The sequence below is a fragment of the Pseudopipra pipra genome, chromosome 14, assembly GCF_036250125.1.
Source record: "Pseudopipra pipra isolate bDixPip1 chromosome 14, bDixPip1.hap1, whole genome shotgun sequence".
Classification (NCBI taxonomy): domain Eukaryota; kingdom Metazoa; phylum Chordata; class Aves; order Passeriformes; family Pipridae; genus Pseudopipra; species Pseudopipra pipra.
This window is the reverse complement of record NC_087562.1, coordinates 9,841,399-9,865,362: the sequence shown is the minus strand read 5'-3', so window position 1 is coordinate 9,865,362 and position 23,964 is coordinate 9,841,399. Positions and strand designations below refer to the sequence as shown.

Here is a 23,964-nt window from a genome sequence, read left to right as displayed (position 1 = left end):
AAACTATGTTTTCAAGGCTATAAAGGAAAACAAGAATAGCTTGCATGGATTTTCATTCCAAGTTTGAATAAGGAAAAGTAGTGACTGGCATTTTCATTCACTTGCAGTTATAAAGGTCAGCCCAAGATCAGCAAATCCAAGGCTTACAAGTAACTGAGGTATTAATAGAGTAAGAGCAAAAGAGAAGTAGCAAGAAGTGTTAAGAATTAAAGTGCATTAACATTTTAAATTACAAGCAATTGACATCAACATGGCAACAGCTGATTCACAGATGAGCTGGCACTGGTCATCATTAATTAGGAGGTCAAAAGTTGCCACTAAAGTCAACAGGAGTCTCTTTGCATGTCACTTAAAGTCTTTTTATTGACAGGTTTTTTTACAAGCATTTGCTTTTTATTATTTTCACCAAAATAAAGCATATTGCGTACAGTATTTTCACACATTGAGGAGATAAATAAGTGGATTTTGAATTTTTTAATGCAAAGATAGCATATGTAATAGAAACTTATTTCTTCATTGATGTTAATTTTAAATACAGCTTGTTTGCCCTTTTTTTTAATACAAACTTTTATCTTGTTACCATACATTTCCCTTGTTAACTTGCAGATGTTTAAACTACAGTTGGGAAACTGCAATGATATGTATTGCTAGAGATAAAAAGTTGCTCTATTAGGATGAAACCTGTATATCAAGTTACCAATTGGTAAATTAAAAAAAAACCACCTTAAAAGAATGCTGTCAATTTAACTGATTCAGAAAACCTTGAATGAATAACAGCTCTTTAACCTTCAGCTACAATTCGTGTGTAAAATAGTAAGAAAATAATCCAATGTTTGTATTTCCATACTGACTGGTATGCATGTTAATTATGGTATTTTCTGAATTTCATTTAGAATTTACAATAAACCTGTTTGTAATTATAAATAAATAGAGGTATAAAGACAAAAACTGCTTTTCTTTTGAAGTTAACCAGCTACATTAAGTGCATAATTTAAGATCATAAATACATTCTTATTGAACTTAATCAATTATCATCACACTAACTTCATGTGCTCAGTTACATGCTGCATAGTTGAGAAAGAAAAAAATTAGGTGGCACTTGGTATCTTTAATGGCACTTCTTTCAGCAAAGGATAATATGCATTTGTATTGCTAGCCAGGGTTACTCTTCAAAACAGTATTTTAATATATGCTTGAAAAATACATAGAACACTAAGTAAAGCAACAAATCCTTTTTGTGTTTCAAAGCTTCAGCTGATGGTACAGGGATCATCATTGCTTGGTTTCACTTCCCCTTCCAGCAACAAGGTGATCACAGCTTTACTCAAGTAGCTGCACGTTCCCTTCTTCCCCAGTGGGTTGGTGTTGTAGAAAGCAGTCATGTCACTCTGCAGGACAAGGAGAAGATGCTGCCATTAGTGCTGACTGTGGAAAGCAGCCAAACACAGGGTTACAAGAGGAACAGCACAAATATGGCAGAAACACAAATGTGTTTTTTCGGAGTCTAAAGCTACAAAACAATTCTGCTCAATTTTCAGAAATCTCCCATCACACTTACCTTAGCACGTGCAGAACAGATTACTAAGATTTACTGCATCTACTTCTTCATTGAGTTTTCCAGGACTATACAGATACCACCTTCTTAATATTTTTTTAAATGTCACAGCTGTCAGAGAACAACTGCTCTCCTAAAACATGCAGCTGGATGCTGACTGTGGGACCTCACTGTGCTGCCACAGTACAAGTGTGAGCCAGAGCCTGGGGGGTACCTGGAGATACAACACTGACTGAAGGTTTATTCAGAAGGAAAAAAATCCAAGATCCAAACCACAGGGATCACATGAGCTAACTCATTAATCAGTTCACCAAAATAGGTGTCCTTCACTCCACACCTGTTTTTCACAGTTAATGATGTTGAAACATCTGCTTATTCTCAAATTATATATTAGCTGCTATATAAAGGCTCAACACTTTAATTCGGGAAACCGGTTGCTTTTATTAAATCAAGGGCAGAGATTGTGTGGTGCAAATATTAGACTGCTGAAGTTTTAAGGTGTGTTTGAAATTACTGGAGAAAATACTTTTGACATTTATTACATGTTAACAGGGAACTAGGAAGTATCAAAATATTTGCAAATCAGTTTTATGAAAGACAAATTAGGAGTTTTTAGCAGTGTTTTTTAGGAAACTTTGAGACAGAACATCATAAGAACAATCCTAAATAGGATACAGTTAGCTGCCAGCAGGCATACACCTGGGAATATGGAGAGGCAGATTCCAGAAAATTTACATGTAAGGAGCTGGAATTTACAACAACAACCTTAAACACACTATTCACAACTATAAATAGGGATGTCTTTCTAAGAGTCAAAAAGGCATCATTCCAAGTAGATCTGGCCTTGGGAAAAAAATCCATCACTTCAATGGAAGCTAGGGCAGCACCAGTAAAAACTGGGATTTGCATGGAATCTTTCTTTGGTTATAGCTATTGGGGATTTGCAGATTGTCACAAGAAGTCAGAGGTCCAGTGTGGAGCTGGCACTTAATAGCCTTTTCTGTGGATTATGTGTGATTTTGTTACGGCCACAGAGTCATTACCCTCCAAAATGGGCCAAAAGAATTGTAATTTCAAGAAAATTGTGTTCTTGTATAAGCAAAGGTACTATGCAAAGCAACATGTTGCTGAGGCTGGATATGTGGCTTGCTTTCAAACCTTATTACAAAAAACTAGTGGCAAAAGAGTGAACACTGAAACATTTGAAAGAATTCCTAAGGAGCATATCCTTCCTCTTCTTTTAAAGGAGCTAAATTCAGCAAGAGGAAGTGCTGTTGCATGTCAATGTTATGAATCAATAATTCTTCAGAGCTAGCACAGATATTTTCAAATATATTGGGCACAATAAAATGCCAGACAGAGCAAGGAAGATCATCCTCAGCAGCACAGGGACTTGTCCCACTGCTTTATTCCTATTTCCTCCTTTAACCAGTTCAATAAACTTGGCTTTATTACAGAATTTCAGAGCTTTGAGGCACCAAAACTTGTAGTATATTTGAAGGTCTCTAAAGCATAAACCCTACACTTCTAGTGAAGCAAATATTAGAAGCATTTATTCATTCATTTGAATTTTAACCCTTAGACATCAAAAGCTTGCTAGGTCATGAATGCAACTCCAGCACAAAAATCAGTAACTAAGAACAGGTTTGTATTTCAAGTTCTTACATTAATATAGTCAATAAGAGTTCTTTGGTTACTAAATTTTTCTTAGTATCTATGTACATAAGATCTTAAATCCACACTTCCATGCTGAGCTTTAGGTTTTTTATTTTCTTATTTTTAACTCTTTTCTGTTCTAGTGTCCCTCTTAATGAATTCTGTCCCCTTTAATAAGCAACTTTCTCAGCTTAACACAGACTCCCATTTCAGAGCTATGTAACACTGAGTGTTCTCCCTGCCCTAAAATTTTGAATTTACAATTCAGCAACAAAGTGTACCTCTTTCATCTCAGCTTTACAGGCTCTTTGCAGACTTAGGCAGCACTTGGGTATACTAATTTCTTATTTGTGTTCCATTCTGAACTCCTATCAATTGTTATTTACTCTGAACTGCACAGAATTAGCATTTATAACTTCAGTAAGAATGGTAAATTCTGTAAGACAGCAATATTTTACTCACTTGATTTTCAGCTCCCTTTGAACTGCTCTGATCTTTCTGAAAGTCATGAAATGCTTCTTGCACCACTTTGTCCAAGTCCACTTTGTCTTGGAACTCTAGCTCAGGATTTCTCTCCAAAATAACAGATATAACCATCAGCAACTAGAAGGCAGAAAAAGACTGTAAGACTTTAAATTTGATTTTTTAAAATTCAGGTTACATAACAGCACTGCTGGTAATTGCATATGCCTCTGAAGCAGGAAGCCATTTAATAATGGCACAGGTAATAGTGCACAGATAATAGGATTCTGACTTTGATAAAAGAATCACTGGAAAAGCAGGCTTTCATAAAAGGTTACAATTGCTGGTGACTACCTAGTTAAGGGCACTGTGTAAATGATTGACAATAACATCTAACTTGGCTGGGAGCCAGGGAAGTTATTTTCCATTTTATTCAGTTCACTGTGTGGCTGCACAAATGCTGGTGCTCAAACAGTGGAGAGGGCGAAAAGCAGCAAACACTGAACCTCAGCATTTGGTATTTTGAGGCATAATTACAGATTATATGTCATACTTTGACAAAGTTCATAAAAACCAAGGTCCATAAACATCAATAAAGTCTCAGGTCTTCAGAGTTTACATTTCTTACATCTGAAAGAGGTTTAAAATAGGAAGGTGAGATGACAAGTGTCCTGTTGAAATACCTACAAGTGGGCAGTGGAGTCTGTACTGGCCATGTTTGGTTTGGTAATTTTGGTATCTTTTAGCAAAAATTGGGGATGTTCCAACCACCAGCCTGGCCATTGGATGTGAGCCAGAAGGGAGAGGGATTTGATTTTCCTGTGGAGCAATACTCAAGCACCAGGGGGACATACCTGGGGACTAACAGTGAGTGCTGCTGACACCAGTGTCAGCTACCAATGGTGCAGGTGCTCTTGGTCTGCTCCAAAAGCAAACAGTATGTGCAGTGGTGGGGAGGGGGTTTAAACAGCCTCTTGCTTTACTGTTTGGTACAGGAACATGAGGAAATGGGAAGTTATTGGATTCATTAATATAAAGCAACTTATTAGAGCAGCCTCAGCAAAAATGGAAAGAAGAATCCTTTGGAAGGCAAACGGATTATTTTAGAGCAGTTTTGGCTAGACCTAGAAAATTGTTAGGAAAAGGCATGGGCTAGGGACTTGAAGGAAAGATGCTTTGGAATTACTCCTTATTAGTTTTTACCTCCTGTGACCTAATTGCATTGGTACTGTCATTAATATTTTGTAGAGGGGAAGAACATTTAGAACTTGGTATATTCTGAATATGTTAACAGAACCTGTTTAATCATAAACAATCTACGGAGAAACCACTGAAGCAAGTTTTAAATTTAAATTGCTAATTCTTGAGATATTTGAGTCTGGGTTATTTTTTTTTCCTTCAGGCTGTAACACACTCATGCATATTATAAAATGTCATTAATTGTTGGCCACAGACCTCTACAATAATTTGCCTATATTGTGGCTGGTCGATGTTTTGCAGCATATCTTCAACCAGAAGGGAAAAATTCATTTCATACATCGTCATATCCGATAAGGTTGGTTGCTGAAAGATAAATAATACTGTTACTCAAAGACCATATGCATTAAATCAAACCCACCCCCAGGTAGGGCCTGTTTACTTGTTGAATCCTACTCAACAAAGAAATATGACCAATGTAGGATCAAAAAGGGAGCAGATTTCAGAGTCCATGATTTGGAAAGAGTTTTCTAGATTTATGCTTTTATCAATGTGCATTAATAGAAATACTTGGCTTCCATTCTATTCTAACTGTATTTTACTCCCCCCCCTCCAAAAAAGAACTTGAAAACACTTTTCTGTTTTTCAATTACAACAGGAACAAGTAAAACACCATGACATAAAATAAATATTAATGACAAAATAATTCACCATTTTCAGGTAGAACAGAAATAACTGAGCATCTCTGCTGATTTTACCTGTGGCAGGAATCTCCCTGCCACTATCAAACCATTGGGGGTCCTCTCGAGGATCTGCCACACCCGATCATAGAACCCGGCCGGAGTTCGGTTGAGGGAACCATCAATCTGCCTCCTGTTCAGCCAGCTCCTGGGGGCAGACAGGGGAAACCTCACGTGAAAACCTCTTACAGATGCACAACAAAGCCATGTTCTGTGCTGTGAGCCAGTAAGGGGAGCAGTGCCATCAAATACATCTCAATATGCACATGCAGTACATGCGCTTTCAGGTGAGGGTCACTCCCAACAAACACAATAAAGATGCTCAGCCTGCAGAGATCAGAATGTTATTCTTAGGTGTGTGTTTGTTTTATGTAACTGGAGAAAAAGAATTAACTGTGAAATCTATCCAGCATAGTCCAGTAACAGCAGCAGATCGAATTCATCATGTCTAATCACATTAGAAGAACGTATTTCAGCAGAAATTTTTGCTGAAAGGTAAGAATTGCTGAAGGTAGGGGTTTTTTTCTGGTGGTGTGTAGAAAACAAGTGGCCTGTAAATTTAGAAAATTCAACAGAATGGTTTTGTTGAACTAAAGCTTTGAACAAACTGAGTTACATTCGCCATAAATCACAAATCTTGTTTGTCTTCAGAAGCCTACTGTCCACACCCTCTTTCACTTACATCCATCAAGTCTGGAATTTATTTGTCCTATTTTTTTCTTCACAATATTATTACAGCAACGGGGCTTTAGCCACAGAGTTTGAGACACCAGCAATGTGTCACTCAACTGCCAAAAACTTGTGTCTACTATGATAGATCCATCTTACTCTCTGTACAGCTCTATCCTTGGATTAGGACAAGAAAACATCCATAAAAGCAGAAAGACCAGTGGTGGTAGAAATAAGAGGTTGTTTTCTTGATTCAAAGAATGAAGCATTTTGAAAATGTCAAAAATACTCAGACCTATACATATTACCCTGGCAAGGAAGACAGTCTTGTAAACTGAAAAAGCAAAATTAGTTTTACAACTATTTGGACAATTAAAAGAACAATGCTTCATTTAAAAAAAGGTTACCTGCAATCTTGTAACCTACATAAATAGATTCAAAGTATCTATGGAGTCTGCACTCTGTTGGTGAGATATGTAATATATGCATCTACATGGTATCATATCCTGGAGCCCAGTGTAAGAGGTAGGAAAATTGCAAAAATTTTACCCTCTGTGAAAACTTGGGGAGAGGTTGGTGGTGGAGAGACTGGTTGGGGAGGTAAATAGACCATTAGCCCTTCCTTTATGACAAATTAACTGGCAGCAAGATATGGTGTCACACTAGAAGAGATTTTTTTTCTAAAGATCACAAGAGTAGGAAAAACTGTCACCGAAAAAAAAAGGCAAGGAGACAGTGTTCTGTAGTTCCTGGCAGGAAGAGAACTTCTAAAAACGAGTCACTAATGGGCAGGGAAAAACAAGTTATAATTCTGTACAGGAAGAAGTTAAAGATAGGAAGTTTTGAAGGATATGCTGGCAAGCTTTTGTACTCAGATAAGCCCCAAAAAGAATCCTCATCCTCAGAAAATCCATCTGAGTGCTCTTTACTGACCTATCTATGCTGTGTTACAGGAATCAAAGGCAGAAGCTGCTGTGGCAATTCAGGTAAGATCTCTAATGATGGATGGTGCTTGAAATGCTTACTGTGATTGACCAAATTGTTTCCTAAATAGCCTAATACATAATGGAAAAAGCTGCAAAGAGAGACTAGGGGTTGTTCTGCTACAGTTTTAGGGGAATAATGTCAGCATTAACGTGAGTAGAGAGAGCAACTAAACAACAAGAATTTAAATAAACGCAACCAATACACTGAAAAGCACATGGGAGATATAGTACATGGCCAGTTGGACTGAGAGATGACACACCAATTTAAGGAACTTGTTTCTCAGGCATTACAGATTGGGGAAAAAACCAGATGTGTTCTGAATGAAGCACAAGTAATAGGATGTGTTGTGCATTTCCTCTTTGTTGAGAGATAAGGCCATCATCCATTCAGTCAAGGACTATGGAAATTATCAGCTGTATTATGTGCCAAAGATTAATCTAACTTAACTTGAAGTAAAACCAAAAGGAAGAGTTTTGACTTCACTCTTATCAATACAGTTCAGTGGAAATATTGTAATCTTAACTTTTGTCTTGCATACTTTGTAACACAGTGAATGCTCTTTTTGGCAGCTGATTACAGCTTGGAGAAGATGGCAAGTTTCAGGCAGTACCACTCTCTCAAGAATTCTAGAGAACATCTGTTCTTAATTCATTTAATAACCCAGAAGAAAGAGGGCACTGAACAGCAGACAAACTGTTCTTACAAACTACTTAAGTAGAGGTTATTGGGTAATTTTTGGCTCCTTTCCCCACGTCAAAGAATGTAATGCTTCATTTTACAGTAGACAGATCTCTTTTCTGTGGCAGTAAAGAGAATTCCACAAAGATGAAGCTGAAAAAGGAACATGCAATATAAAAGAAACAATTGTGGAACCTGAACACATACAAAAGAATGAAAAAGTGCATTTTCCTACCTTTCCTTAAATAAGTATATTACTGATTACAGATGCCTGGTGATTTCAGGGGTGTTCAAAGCAGTTCAGAAACTAAATTCACTTGAACAGTGGATTATGAATGAAAACAGGTGCCACAAACCCCCCCATCTCATTACCTGCCCGACTGCTGTGGCTGAAGGACATCCAGCAGAAGCTGCTTCACTTCACTAGGGGACATCTGGTACAAGTCCTTGGCTGGCATATCCCCAGCACGGATTTTCAATTCATATTTCATAGCATGAATAATCCATCTGAAGCAATGGAAGGAATATATTTACTAATTAAATACAAAGTTTCCAAATATGAAAAATTAGTCTAATAAAATAGCTCATAAGAATTCCACATGATCCTTCTGTTTAGCTGTCAGGACATGCATAAAATATCAGGCTCTACTACTCGTACTGTTGGATTGGAACATGATATGAACTGAAAGGGATAATGCATATATTTTAAGAAATGTGTTGTGGAGCGTGCTTTCCATAGAAAAATTTGATTTGACTACAAAAAATTGATTGCAATTGACTACTAAAAAAATTGACTGCAAAAAATTGATTTGACTTCATGCCCTACATCCCATGTTCATTAAGACAAACATTTACCTGGCTTTTGATGTTAAAATTCTTATTCAAAATTAGGCTCTGACAATATATGCATTTTGCCAAAGAGTTTTAAAAAGCCATTAAAATGACAAGATTTTTTAAAAATACTTCAGGGCTTATTTATACTTTTAGCCTTTGAAACTCCTTTTTGCAGTCTGTCACACTTTCTTCTGCTACTCCCTTTTGAAAAAATGTGATTCAATAAGAATATGGCAACAGTGATGATTTTTAGCCTTAGGTATCAGAGGCAGACCTTGGCAAAGTATTGAAGGAAAATGCTGAGTTTTATTCTGCACATTATGTAAAACTAGTGCTACAGCCTCCAATGCAATATCAAAAGATGAAATAATGTATAGATACATTTGAAGCCAAATAACTGAGCACAGAGCTCAGTCTCTTACCATCTACACTGGATCAGTTCAAGCAGGTATTACTAACAAAAGGAAAAAGAAACTTAACTAGTTTGTCTTCAAACAGTCCATCATATAACACCTGATCAAGTCTGGGTTACATCAAAGAGCCTTTCTGTGATTATCCCAAAATGCAGCATATTCTTAAGGGAGCTACATTGTCATCAGTATTAGTCACATTCCACGGTCACTTAATTATTCAGCCAACAAGGTGCAGAATGTCTGTGTTTATGTAAGTCAAGTCACAATCTTTTCTAAAAAATTCTCAGTAACTACAGGCAATGAGGAGATGTCCAGCCAGCTGATCCAATGTTGCTTTAAATTTGATGTTTCCAAGGCCATGCATTGGAGGTGCAAGACACCAGAGAAGATTAGGCAACATGGACATATTACATTATGCAGAACATACTACTTTCATTTATTTTAGCAGGGGAATAGTGTCCTTCTCTTGTTATTAACAACACAACTGGCTCAGGAATCTGTCCTTTCCTCACTGAGGACTCAAATGTGCCTGTGGGTAAGTCCCTCACTAGTATTTTCTCTTTGCAATGGCCTACAAACCATAGCAAAGTCAAGACTGGACCTTCTACTGAGCTCTTCACTGATAAGAGAAGGGTAGAAGTCACAGGTTGGGAGTTTTTACAGTAATAGGCCTGTCAGCAACTTGATCTATTTCAACATGAAACCCTGAAAGCAAATCAATAACAAGACACTAAATCAAATCATTACCAAACTGGAATGGCATTTCTGTGAGAAGGTTAATTTTGCTCACTGGAGTGGGTGATAACACTGAAATAAAGGAAATTGAATCTCTAGCATTAACCTTGGAAGAAAGAAAAAAAAATTGCAAAAAGGACTAGATACAGGGAATAAGGAGGGGGAGGAAAGAAGAGTAACATGGATCTGTAGAGGGGACAGAAAAGCATTTCAGTGCCAAAGATTAGATGTGTTCCAGTCAAATCTAATACAGGCATTTGAAAAATTTTTGATTTTATGATGACTGGAATGTACTGCTGAAGTGGAAATATGAATTTTGTCTGCTTGAAAAAAGGCTGCTGGTATCTACCTCCAGTGCTGAAATGCTATATTTTTCTCTGTGGAAAAAAAATATGGAAGATGGAACACTTAAGTTCTGGTTTTTAAAGCATGCTCACTAATTCTGTATATCTCAGTAGCACCTGGCCTCTTCAAAGAAGTGCTTATTCAAATGCATGTATCTTCCTAAATGTGAAAAATAATTAACTCCTGTAGATAGCAGAGTAAATACAGATACCATGGAATATGACAATGCTCCAGCACAGACTATTTGTAGGTCACCTTGTCAACTAAACAGAACAACCCACTGGGTAAATGATGTTTTAAACTTGATTCAGCTTTGTGGTTCCTGGCTCAGACAAACCTATTCAGTATAGAACTGGACAACTAGGCAGCTGATGAACAGTCAAGAAGTGTTGTATGTTGTCTGCACTAGGGATACTGTTCAGCTGGGGAGTGAGGGTATTTGGTTTGAGGTGGTTTTGAAGAACAAAATTAATTTTCAACAACAGAATCCCACAGCATCCAACCCCACTCAGGCCCATTGTTACAGGGATCCAGCTGCAAAAAATCCTCTAGTTCACCATATCAGCAGTAGGAATGCTCCAAATGGACCATTACAAGGACTGCCCCTCCTCCACTTTACACTACTGACTGCCAAATTTGAGAATAGTTGTGCACCTGTTTTTGGCAAACTAATTTAAAGCAGGCTTCCTAAAACTGAAGTATACAAGTTCTGCTGCATCATCTTACATAAACCATTTCTGCAATGTAGCAACCATCTGCATACATCTGAAGCATGTATGTTCTTCTGCAATACCAGTAGTAATAAAGAACAATATGAGATACTTTACTGACCCAATCCGTATCTTCAGCATGCCCCTGAACAGCTCAGGTGAATTGGAGATGATCCAGCCAATATGTATGACAAGTTCCTGCTGAACTACGGCTTCTCTTTCATCTTGTAAATGGCATTTTTCATAGATTATGTTCTTAATCACTGCTGGGGATAAGGGGTTAGAAATAACTTCTTCCTCCTGGCCAAAAGCTCCAAGTGTCACCTACAGTATATTGAAAACAATTCAGAAGATACAGACAGGAATAAAAGCACTGGAGAAGCGATTCAGAAATTCAACTTCATCAACTCTGCTTTGCTTGTTAAAATTGCACAATACAAAAATAATTTTTTGTCAATGGCTGATGCTTGTTAATACTGTTAATTGGATGCTATTGAAGTAATAAACTTCCCTTAAGATGACAATAAATATGGAATATATTTTTCTAAAGTAAAATAAAAATGCTTTGGTTATAATCATAACTGTAACATTAGGTCTAGACAGTATGTCACTTCATACATTTCAGCTGTGAAGCTCACTTTAAATTCAAAATCAAATTTATAGTTTTGTTTTTTTATTTCTAATAGCATCCTAAAAGTTACAGCCTTCATTTTAAGAAAACATATTGCTGCTACCGGATTGTTTAACCACAAAAAAGGAATTTTGTCGGAATTCGGGTTTGTTTTTAACCTGCTGTCAGTAAAACAGCAACACTAGTTTTTCTCCTATAATAAAGACCATTGTTATAAAGTGATCAGTGAAGAAAAGTTAGGTTAAAAAGTTGCAAATAGCCTCAAATCATGCTGCACGCAGGTGCAGTTTCCTCTGCAGCTGTGGAGCGCCAGAAGCACGAACCTAAACCTCAGTCTGGAGTAGGACAAAGACAAATTTGTCACAACAACATTGCATATAAGCAAGTATACACATACACATACTTAATACAAAAATACATAAATATTCAATTAGCATTATTTGGAAGCAGCTATTCATGAACTTAATTAAAATTATTGTGCTGGGGAAAAAAAAAAATTACATCCTCCTTAGGAAAGGAAGAAACACTGTTGATTAAACTTTGTTGAAACAGAATACTAAAATCCTGAAAGACCTTTTGCTCAGCTGCCACCCACGTGTTGTCTTATGTTCAATTACAGAGGATGGCTACATTTTCATTAAAGAAGTCTTTCAAAACTTTTGTGAAATAGGAGAATATATATATATATAATATATATATATATATATATAATATATATATAAATTTTAGAATGGTTTGGGTGGGAAGGGACCTTAATCTGCTCCAAGCCCCATGCAACCTCACCTTGAATACTCCCAGGGATGGGGCAGCCACAGCTTCTCTAGGCAACTCTAGCCAGGGCCTCACCACCCTCACAGTGAAGAATTTCTTCATAATATCTCATCTTAACCTACCCTATCTCATTTTGAAGCCATTCCCCCTTGTCCTGTCTCTGCATGTTCTTGTCAAAAGTCCCTCTCTAGCTCTACTGGAGCCCCTTTTGGCAATGGAAAGGGCTCTAAGGTCTCCCCAGAGACCTTAAACCTAAAGAGTTTCATGCAAATCATGCCTCTTCCCCTCTTACCCAAATGCTGAACTGTCTTTTCAGTCCCATTCTGTCACTGATTAGAAATAGAATTATTAGCCAATTCCATATGCAATTATTAAATATATCTTCATTTTCTCTGGATTTTTCTTCTTCAGTAAAGATTTTTTAAGCCATTGGGGACTTTTAAAAGAAGCATCAGAGGCCTTCAAAATTAAAAAGTCATTTGTTTAGTTTCTTTGTTATCATTCCTTAATACATTTCTGAGGAGCAAAGACTTACCTGCTTGCCCTGAACTAAAACATTAGTAATAGATGGTGCAAGGCTGTCCACTAGTTTACCTAAAAGACTTGCTGCGAAGCGCACAACAGACCTGAGGGCAGAAAACAGAGCAATCCCACTACATATCACAAGCTAGTTTAATGAATTCATATAGCAGTTTAATGTCTGCCACAGCAGAGATCTCAAAACTAACTCAGTGAATACATCAGTATTTATAAAGTGGAATTTGGATCAGATTTTATGTACTCTTCTACGGATTTTCATTTTTTAGTCTAGATATAGGTTGATGGATCAATAATATATCTCGTTAGAACTCATTAAACTGCCAGCTCCATAAAAAGCTTCTTGTTCTCTTCTCAGCAGCATCTTGAAAACAGACAGGTAAGAGATGCCAGCTCCTCTTTTAAGACATTTTCATCATTTTGCAAGATAAATAGACTAAAAAATTACCAAGGTTAAGGAAGAGTCAGAAAGATTTTGCAAGAGAAAGTACAACACGTAACACCAAGGCTTTGTTGTGTGTTCCATGCTGAGGTAACATTTTGCATATGTAACATGAAAAGAAGAGACCTGTGTAACCTGCTAGGCTCAAAACAAGCTGCAGCTTCTAAGAAAAACATTTTTCCATATATGCAGTTGATGGCTAAAGATACAAATACTTTTAATAATAATTTCCTGACAAAATACAAACCTAACAGGCCTGTAATTGAGCTTTTCTAGCACAGGTTTTGAGGCTACTAAGAATCATTTATTCACAGAGTTAAGGAACAAATTGTAATATTCTACAGTGTTAGTAAAAGCTCAAACAGTTGATGCTGATTCCTGTGAAAACTGCTACACACTTCTTAAGGTCAAGAGCAAAGCATTTAAAAATGCATTAGCTGATACTATCAAAATGCAAATAAGCAAAAAAATAATCTCACAGAGCTGCACTTCAGCTTTCTGGGCACTTTACCTGTTTCCCATGTACCAGTAAAGTAGTAATATGTGGGGTTATAGAAGAAGAAAATTTCTGTGCAAATGCAGCACTGTAGCGCAACACCAACCTATATGTATGTCACATGGCAATCATGGAAGAGAAATGAAAAATAGTTTACATATTTTGTTTCTAAAAATACTTTTGATTTTAATTATTTACAAAAAAATACCACCAAGGTATTTTGGTTCTACCTCATTATTGGCAAAGGCCCGTTTAACTGTATGAAGAGACCAAAAAAAAAATGAAAAACAGTTTTATATTTACAGACTGCTCTGTTAGGAGTAGTTACAGAGTGAGAGAACAGAGTTCAAGACAGGCTCAACTCATTTCTTTGATAAAAATAAATTAAATTTCTACTGAGCTTTAGTGCAAAGAAATTAATAAACAACACGTAAATATCAACCTGTTTGCTAAAACCTTTCAAAGTTATTGTGACAAAGTAAGGCTCAAAGCAAATTAATTCAGGGCAATAAATCTGTATTGTATCAGTCTAACTGATTTATATCTGATCAGCAGCCTTGCTACAGAAAGCTATTGATAATATTTTATCATGCCCTGTAAGAAGTAAGAATATTAGTAATTTTTTCTCATTATTTCAATTTAATGAGAATTGTACATCGGCAGTTTTGCACTCAGTGCAAAACCAGCCTATCACCTTTCTATTTTAGAAGATAACAGTAAGAAGACATTTGTTAATTTTTTAAAGCATATTAAACCAGATCTTCAGCTGCCATGCACCAACATCATTTTGTCAGTAAAGCTGTCATTTTTCCCCCTTTAAGTGTGTAAGGATCCAGCTTTACTTTCTATAAACACATTAGGACAAAAAAACAGTGTAAAACATAAGGAACATGATTATGTGTATACAAACCAGAGCTTTCTGCTGCCAGCTCGTCTATAGATTCTTTCAATATGCTCAGCAACAGTACCTAAATGCATTTAACAAAAAAAAAAACAAAACAAAACAAAACATAAGCAAAAAAGATGCACAGGTTTTCATTTAATAGTAATAAGTTAATTTTATGAGATTGTTAATTCTGAATCTGCTTTAGTAAAGCACTTTTTTATTATGCTTAACATCTAAAATTTAGATGCAATCAAGTCCCCTGTCTCCCAGCATATGTTGTTATGCAAGAAGCCAAACCAGATTTCAGCTGAATTTGCTGCTTATGATATAGAGATGCTCGTGATATCACCCATTCTTGCTATATGTTGGGGAAAATTAATCTACATGCAGATTTGGCCTATGAAAGGTACATCCCATCATAAGGTACATACACTCAAACTGCAGAACCCAAGGTTCTGCTTCTCTTTTTAGATTTAGGTTTTATTGACTGTGTGATTATTTAATGTCAGCCTCAGTAGTCTCCAGTCGTAGGATGCAGGGAACTTTCAGTCAGTGACTCAGACTGTTTAATACAAAGTGCATATTAAAAAGGTTATCATCACGCACCATTTCATGTGGGATGGCACAGAAAGGTCTCTACAAGTTAGTTCTGAACGGTCAGAGGCACAACAGCCTCTGACCTTTTTTTTTTTTTACACAGATGATTTCAACAGAGTGATCCAATAGTCATTAAGTGGTAATGTTAGTTGCTTACAGAGGTTAGGAAATCTGCCTTGAGATTTTTCTAGAGCAAAGAACACAACCTACAAAGGTCGAAAAGAAAGCTCCTGAGGCTCTCAAAACCTGACAACAGTACAGGTAACTGGCAGAAAAGCTACATGGGCCTAATGTGCAGATTCCAGTCACAACCTGCAACAATACACTGGGCTTCAGCCAATGAATTTTATTCCACTTGACATTGTTTTCCAGTACTGAGTGCAGTTTTGGGCACCACAACATAAGAAAGATACTAAAAAGTGCCCAAAGAAGAGATCCAAAGGCTTTCCCTTGCAGGGAAGCCATGTGAGGAGCGGCTGAGGGCACTTGGTCTGCTCAGCTGGAGGAGACTGAGGGGAGACCTCATTGCAGGGACAACTTCCTCAGGAGGGCAAGAGGAGGGGCAGACACCCATCTCTGCTCTGTGACCGGGGACAGGACTCCAGGGAATGGCCTGAAGCTGAGTCAGGGTAGGTTTAGGTTGGATATTAGGAAAAGGTTCTTCCCCCAGAGGGTGGTTGGTCACTGACCAGGCTGCCCAGGGCAGTGGGCACAGCACCAGCCCGACAGAGCTCAAGGAGTGTTTGGACAATGCTCTCAGGCATAGAGTGGGATTCTTGGGGTGTCCTGTGAGGGGCTGGGAGCTGGACGTTGATGAACTTTGTGAGTCCCTTCCAACTCAGGATATTCCATGATTCTATGACATTTTTAATATAGCAATACAGATATAATATATGCTTATGTCAAAATGACAACTCTTCATCACAAGACTCAGCTGACACCAAAATTAAGAAGGAGGGCTCAATAACATGAGGTGCTAAGTCACTCCTTGGTGAATAAATAAGAGAATATTATTTGATCTGAACATTCCTCTTTTTCTGAGGAGTATTCTTATATACAAAGGCAGCTAATAAGCAGTCTTTGAAAAAAACAAAACACCAAAACTTGCAGCACAAAGGCCACGAGCCTCAGTAGCCTTCTGAGAATTATTTTACAGGAATTTAAATCCTGTGCTCTAATACAAAGCCATAATAAAAAATTAGAGTAGGTTTCACAGATACATTGAAGTCAGATTACATCAAAGTAGAATAAAAATTAAGTATATAGATTCATATATTTCATACTGTTACAGACATACAGACTTGTCTTAAGTTTGAGTTTTCTACACAGGGTCAGATCCTCTATTTTTTTAATCTATGCACAGAAAATTACAACTAGATAGAGCACTGGCCTACAAACAATCTAAAAGAGTTCATACATTCAGCAGCTCATTCCCCACCACGCTATGAATTTGCATGTCCCATTTAATGCAGAAATTGCTTTAAATGGCAGAGAAAACAGCTACACAACTGCTGGCATGCACAGCTATTATTCACGTTCATTGCAACCAAACATACATCTGCTTCCTCAAATACTCTGAATAGTCAAATGAAAGAAGCTCTTACCTTCCTTGGTGATGAAATTCGGTCCTTCCCTTTTAAGCAATATACTCGAGAGTAACGCTTGACTTGCTAGGCAATTGCAGTCCTTAAAAAAGAAAAAAAACAGCAACAACAAAACCACAAATAGCCTTCAGATTTTCAGTGAAGCAAAACCAGAACAGCTATTAAAAATTTCAAGTGCAGCCAAAGGGCCTTTTTTTTTTTAATTTAGGAAAAAGTCTACAAATGTTGTTTTTAAGGGGATTTCACAACCATTTCATACACTATGCGTGCTGTATCCTTGTCACTGCTGCTTGCAGAGGCTTCTCTGTGCTTCATACATATTAAGTTGTGATAATTTGACCTTGGAAACATTTCCTGACTTTTCTTTCTCAGGTCCTTTCATTTACAGCAGAAATGCTTGTAATGACATAGGGAACCAAGCAGAATACTTTGTGGGTTTGTATCAAACACTAGATCTAGAACAGATATTGGTAGTTTTCCTCTATATACAGGAAAAATACCAGATGGGAACTTTCCCTTGATTAAGAGGTTCGCAGTCCATCCAAGTGAATACTCACTACTCAAGCCTTTTGAATTTCAGTTTGTGAATAAAGTATCTATTCCTAAGACACATAACAAATGGGTCCCCTTCTAAGTGGTCATTTAGGAGCAAAGATGATTGGGGTAGCTGGGACAACTGACAGGCAGCAGTTACAGCACGAAGGGCCAGAGGGTTCTGTGATGCTGAGATGAAGGACTGTAAAGAGGAAGATTCTCCGAGTATGAAGAGGAACATCACACATTTTATGTTATTAGTTGCATTATTAACACTGACCATGACACTAATGCTGACTTAAGTAGGCTGCTCTTAAAGAGAATACTGACACAGAATTTCTTATTTCACAGGAACGAAGTTACACCGTATTTTTATCAAGTTTTCTTACATTAAGTTTCTGCAGGATCTCATATGTTGACTTGTTTTTCCAGTCATTAATATTTACATCTGGTTGCTGCTCAAGTTCAGAAGCATTTGGAGTACTAGACTGTCTCTTGACTTTTGAATGTTTTGGGAGATCCAACTCCTCCAAACTCTTAAATACAGGAGCCCTGAAAAATAAATATTTCATTTCTTCACAGTTCAAAACATATTTTAACTATCAAATACCACATTGTTACTATTTACACATAGCCTTACTCTTCGGTTTCAGTGATTCTTAGGAAGTCAAGTTGTTCAACAACTGCTCCAGATATTAATGTCTGAAATGAAAAATTGAAAAAAATTTAAAAATATATACATTACTATATAACTGTCTTTTGATTTCAGTATGTTGCTGGTGGTTTCAACTGACAAAGTAGTTTCTTTATCTACAGTTCCAAATATTTTTACACTTCCAGAGTATTTTTCCTCTCTCATAAGGAAAATGACAGCTTAAGACAGCAGAAGTCTCCTGAGGCTGCTGTCTCTTCTTTGCTGGTGTTTTGTTGTTCTTTTGCCTGCAATTTATGGCTTCATCAAGCAATGTCCATCCCCCAAAACTCAAGTCTGATGAAAACACCTGAGATCAAGGATTTGCATTCGAGTCCTGCACAGTACCCATGTTCTGCATCATATTGCTCATTATTTCCTGGATTGCTGAAGGACGGGCGGGTTTCCTGTCAGTCTCAGCGATGTTTCAGGCAAACACTACACAATAACATTCCTACTCTGTGTCATTCCTTATTCCAAGCATGCCTGCCCTAAGTTTGCACATCAAATGCAGCTTACAAATACATGCACCTCAAAAGATTACATACCTGAAACCAAATGTTGCATTTATCTGATGTAGTCGTTACAATTTGTTCCTTCTGAATTTATGTGAATTCCCTATTTATCTACTGCCAGAGGGAATGTATTGTACTACAGCATTTTTAAGACTGCTTTTGATGGTTCTCATTAGCTAAGTAAAACTGAGTGTGTATTATGAACTTCTATATTCCATTTTCCTTGTACACGAGCTGCAGTAAAATATTGATCTCTTACACTGTGAGATAACTGAATATAAAAAAACCTGCTTTGCCTTTATTACCAGTGTCATTCACTCTCTGCCTTGCACATCTGCTTGAACACAGGATGACAACGAGGGGAAAAATCAGAAAAGAGCTGCAAATCTTCTGAGCATACATATTTTTAAATGAAATAAGATTTGGTATATTTTACAGGAAGAAAAGAGCATTCACCCAGTTAGAGACACACATTCTCTCTAGGCACGTTTACCACGTGCATCTAAATGAAGCAGCTGAATACAGTTCGCAAAGATCAATATATATTTTGTCAGAATAGATGAATTATTCAAGAAAACACCAGGAATTAGACATGTCCCTTGTTCTTTTTCCAAATCCTTTCCTATAATGAAACAACTGTGCAATAAGACTGAGAGATTCTAGTTCAACTGCTGGAGAAGGGACACTGTATCCCAGCAGGAAAGGCACCCACTACCATCTCCACTGGCCTTAAAGTGAAACAATCATTTGTTTGTAGTTTTCCCATGTTTTAGTGGCTAATAAATAAAGCAAAGACCAGTGACTGTCAACACCTTAAACCCTTTAAAACTGCTCCTTACTTTTTACATTAAAAAAAGGAGTTTTCCAGAAGGTCCATGAGTATGGAAGCAAAAGTTTACTCCCTGAGAGTTGTTCAGTGTAGTGCTTAAAATAAGGGCACATATAGATGGAGAAATTTCTTGCCTGATAATACACCAGTTGAATCAATGCAATGCAAGAAAGTCCTTGCAGTTAAAAAAACCAATAAACAAACCAAACCACAATAACAAATGCTGTAGCCAAATGAAAGGTTCTCCCTGGACCTTTGCTGTAGAAAGAGTCAATGGTACCAGGAGAGACAACATGACCTACACAGGACCAGGAGAAATACATAAATATTTAAAGATTCCAAGAATGTCTTGAACCGTCATAGGTAGGAGCATTTCCTTTAAAAATGACCCAGCTCTTCTACAAATTAATGACTTTTTAGGGAACAAGAAGTCATAACTTGGTCTTGTCTCTTACAAAAAAGGGTTCTTCAATAGGTATAAACTAAGACGAACTAGCACATACAATTATGTAAAATCAGCACCTCAGTAATTTTCACATTTTAATGAATAAATGTTTCTGCTTTAAGAAGAATTCAAACAGCAAAGATGTTAAAACCAAATCTTAGTTCTTGTAAGAATTTTAATATATGTGAAGCATCTTTTCTCCCCCCTTGTTGATTACCTAATCAAAAGAAATCCCTCAGTGCTTGACACTCTGCCTTTATCCTTTGGTAGTAATTTCACAAGACTACCTAACATAAAAAAATCCTTCTCCCTTTTGAAAATCCTCCGTGAAGATTTTGACTTTCAAAAGACTCATCAAAAGGAATTAAAAAAACCCCATGTTTCTTTTGAGACAAACCAAAGTGTACCAAATGTCCTGAGTCTTGACTTCTTAATTTTATGATACTAGATAAAATCCTTAGAACCACATAAAAACCAAAAGCAGTAAGAATACATGTACCCATATTAGGAGTTAAGGACACAACATTCAGAAAAAACCAGCATACCTGTACTCTGTCAACATGAACTTTCACTCCTCCAACAACTCCCTTTCTAAAGGCTGCCAACATATCTAATATTGGGCTGAATCTGCTCCCTCTGAAATTTGAGACAGAACTCCATTAATTTTGCAATGAGGTAAATACCACATATGTAAGTCATGCTTTCATGTCTCTCTACCTTATATTGTCCTCACGGATAAGCACCACAAACAGGGGCCGACCGTGCATCTTCCAGTACTGCTTAATGAACTGCAGGGCATTCTAGGGGAGAGAAAATACACTGGTCACAGAAAATCACAAAACAACAAAACAAGCACAATGTACCACAACATACAGTACAAGACATTAAAAGAGCTGTCTCAAAATAACAGCACTCAAACACCCAACAGGTTAAAACCACTATATCTAATCCATCACGAACAGATTTCTTCAAGGGATACAAGCTGCTTTTCAAGCCCTGCTATTTCATAAGTGTTCTGAAAATACTCATAAGCTTGTATATCAACCAGGGAGTAAACCATGAGAGTGCAGGGTATTGAACTACATGCAGTGACCTAGGAAGTGTACATGGTGATCCAGGGTTTGAGTCCCAGCCACTAGGGTGGAATAACCAGGGCCACCTCCTGTGCACTGGAAGTAGCTGCTCAAGCCCAGGGCATGTGGCAGGTAAGCTCTGCACTGCTGCCCACCTTACAGGCAGGCAACTTCTAATATTTGTGTAAAATCAAGTAGTATTTCTTCCATGTAAGGCTTCTCCCATAACACCAGTCTCATCCCTCTTTTCAGCCAAGAACATTTGTTTTCCCAAAGAAACAAATGATAATTTGCTTGCTGCCCTACAGCATTCCCAGTTGCTTCTGGGGCAGTTTTTCTGTCAGACAGAAATGCTCACTAGAACTCATACTGGGCTGACAGGATAGTCATCTTAATACACTTTCCAGCTGCAAGATTATTTTTGTATTAAAAGAACACACATACAGAGTGTTCCCGTTTCAGTCTTCTCTTTTATCAGACTTCCCAGTTTATTCTTCTACAGGCTCTACTTTTGTCACTTTCTCAAAGGAGAAGTTACAAATACCTTAATGTCATCAATCAACATCATAACATCCTGAGACATGTAGAAATCACTGAGATCAAAAATGATGGAGTAGCAAACTACTGTCTTCCCCAGTATTCGATAGATCTGTTGAGAGAGAAAACTTCCATTAATCTTTTCTCTAAAATATCTGAAGCACTGAAGTAGCTGAAAATGAAAATTTATTTTGAAACTATCAAAGTAATAATGACTGTAGAACAGCTGAATTTAAAAAAATAATATAAAACCTACATATTTAATTTTTTATCCCCATTCAGCCAAGTATTCAAATACAAGGACTTGAAAGTAAGATATATGCATAAAATAAAATTGAATTTCAATTATGTTTAAAATAATTCAGAGAATAGCTCAATGCTTATCTAAAATATACACCAATAATAGGAATATAAACATTTCTTGAACAACCTTTGATGTTCCAAGGCACCCTATAGGTCTGTCTGGTCTTCCAGATAATCCCAGTTTCTCGTTGACTCCCAAATGAAAGTAAGCCTGTAAGAAAGAATCAGGGAAACTGATAAAAACAGCTTTTCTTATGCTCCTGCCATATCTTACAAAGAAAGTTGTGTGTATTCTGCTCTGACTAGAAAACAATTCCTAAAACATGGTCATTATTTCTATTCATGGGGTTTTTTTTAAAAATTTGTGGTTTCCTATATTAGGTCTCCTTTATACTTTCTTACTCCTATTACTTTTCTAATCTATATAATTAAAATTTTTCAATTTGCTTAATGAAATAATTTTTTTAAAGGATCATTTGCATTAACTGTCTGGCCAATTTTGCCTTCTGTAATGTTTTTTCCAGTGTAGATACAAAGGTAAAAGAGGAATATAGGAAGTCTTTGAAAATCTATATTCTAATTTTAGTACAAGCCTGCAAAATTAAAGCATCAACAACACAAACAAAAGGGAATTATCTCATTATTCATAGCTTGACTCTTATTCATGTATTCCTAGTACATATGAAAGAAAAAAATCTTCATTTATTACGGTATATGAAAATAAAACCATAAGAAAACAACTAAGCTGTGAGCAAGACATACCAGATAAACCTGACTGAAAGGTGTAATTCTTCCTTATTTGGGTGGTTTTAGGTAAGGAACCCACCATTACTACAGAATATTTAGAATTCTGAACATTTTCCAAAGTTCAGTTTTTCTTTATGCTATAGGAGGATAATTGAGAAGCAAATGAAAACAAACACTTGAAAAAGCATTACACTCAATAGCTTTTTATTGCTGTCAGCTTGGGGCCTTCCTGATCCTGCCTATGTTTCTGCATTAATAGCAAGAACTATTTAAAAGAGAAAACAAAATTACCTACCTGACCTGTTCATCCAGGCTATGTAACCCTATTCAAGTGGGAAAGGAATGGAGCCACTAGAACAGGAACAGCTTTAAATGACCCATCCTTGCATAACAAAACCAAACAAACCTCTGCTTGTAGGAAATAATGGAGACTAGAAAAATGGCAGCAGACATGACAATTTAACACTAAAACAACCTTCCTTTTGATGGAATGAAAAGCAGAAAATGCTTTCTTAACAAAACCAGAACTCCATTAGCATTGTAACATTGTCTCTTTCCTTGAAGACTCTCAGCTGGAGGCCTCATGTTGACAACACAACTACTGAAGATGTTTTGTCTTCTAGCAATAGTACTCCATCTTGACCTGTTACAATCAAAGCATCAGTTCTGATTCAGCACTAGAGCACTGAGCAGTGCATGGTTTCATGCAAGTCCAGCTGCTTCAAGCAGGTGTGGTTTTTCTTTTATTAAAATGCCCTTCAATTCTAGATTATTAGATCTGCTAATAGCAAGAAATGGCTGTGAAAGCAAACCAGACTGTTGGGTTGATTTATGAGCATGAACCAAACTACAGTGGTCTTGTACACCATCTGTTTCTGTGTTCCCTTTTCTTTTATCAGTCTGTGCCTACAGAGTATTCCACTCCTCTCCTGTGCTATACTCCATGTATCTTATCCCATTTTCTTGTTTTCCTCTTCTTTCTGTTTTCATTCCACTGCCATTCAAAAGAGGTAGATAACAAGCTTGGGGAGATACAAGCCTAATAGCTTGATATAAATTCTTATTTTTACAAAAGAAATGTATAGTTAGATAAAAAAATCTTAAATGCAAAACTCCTTACTTTGACAAGTTCTTTTTGAGCCCATATCTGAATTGGTTCCACCTGCTGGGGGGTCTGAGTTTGGATTCCATATGTGTTCAGAAAAACTTGTAAGCTACAAATGAAATAAAGACAAATTTAATGACAAAACACAGAATAGTCTTAGTTTTAACAATTATCGTGGCAGGAGATACACAAGTAGCAGTATTTTATTCTACACCATTTAAGATATCTATTGTTCAACCC

The 23,964-nt window shown here is 36.9% G+C and overlaps 1 protein-coding gene across 9 annotated transcripts in view; it reads right to left on the bottom strand.

The window, feature by feature from the left end:
• Positions 1 to 337: 337 nt before the first annotated feature.
• PHKB (phosphorylase kinase regulatory subunit beta) overlaps positions 338 to 23,964 on the bottom strand; it is a 68,267-nt gene continuing 44,640 nt past the window's right edge. For 6 of the 9 annotated variants that reach the window (XM_064671121.1, XM_064671123.1, XM_064671127.1 and 3 more), the window contains 16 exons: positions 23,740 to 23,833; positions 22,000 to 22,083; positions 21,577 to 21,681; positions 20,677 to 20,759; positions 20,505 to 20,595; positions 18,120 to 18,181; positions 17,869 to 18,031; positions 16,946 to 17,027; positions 14,769 to 14,826; positions 13,874 to 13,964; positions 11,103 to 11,305; positions 8,317 to 8,451; positions 5,629 to 5,758; positions 5,129 to 5,236; positions 3,674 to 3,814; positions 338 to 1,388 (listed from right to left, as the gene is read on the bottom strand). In XM_064671121.1, the coding sequence (XP_064527191.1) occupies positions 1,251 to 1,388; positions 3,674 to 3,814; positions 5,129 to 5,236; positions 5,629 to 5,758; positions 8,317 to 8,451; positions 11,103 to 11,305; positions 13,874 to 13,964; positions 14,769 to 14,826; positions 16,946 to 17,027; positions 17,869 to 18,031; positions 18,120 to 18,181; positions 20,505 to 20,595; positions 20,677 to 20,759; positions 21,577 to 21,681; positions 22,000 to 22,083; positions 23,740 to 23,833 (1,768 nt within the window). In that variant the 3' untranslated portion in view covers positions 338 to 1,250. Of the gene's footprint in view, positions 1,389 to 3,673; positions 3,815 to 5,128; positions 5,237 to 5,628; positions 5,759 to 8,316; positions 8,452 to 11,102; positions 11,306 to 12,918; positions 13,010 to 13,873; positions 13,965 to 14,768; positions 14,827 to 16,945; positions 17,028 to 17,868; positions 18,032 to 18,119; positions 18,182 to 20,504; positions 20,596 to 20,676; positions 20,760 to 21,576; positions 21,682 to 21,999; positions 22,084 to 23,739; positions 23,834 to 23,964 lie in introns of all 9 variants that reach the window. The other 3 variants (XM_064671122.1, XM_064671124.1, XM_064671128.1) reach the window with 1 other exon arrangement.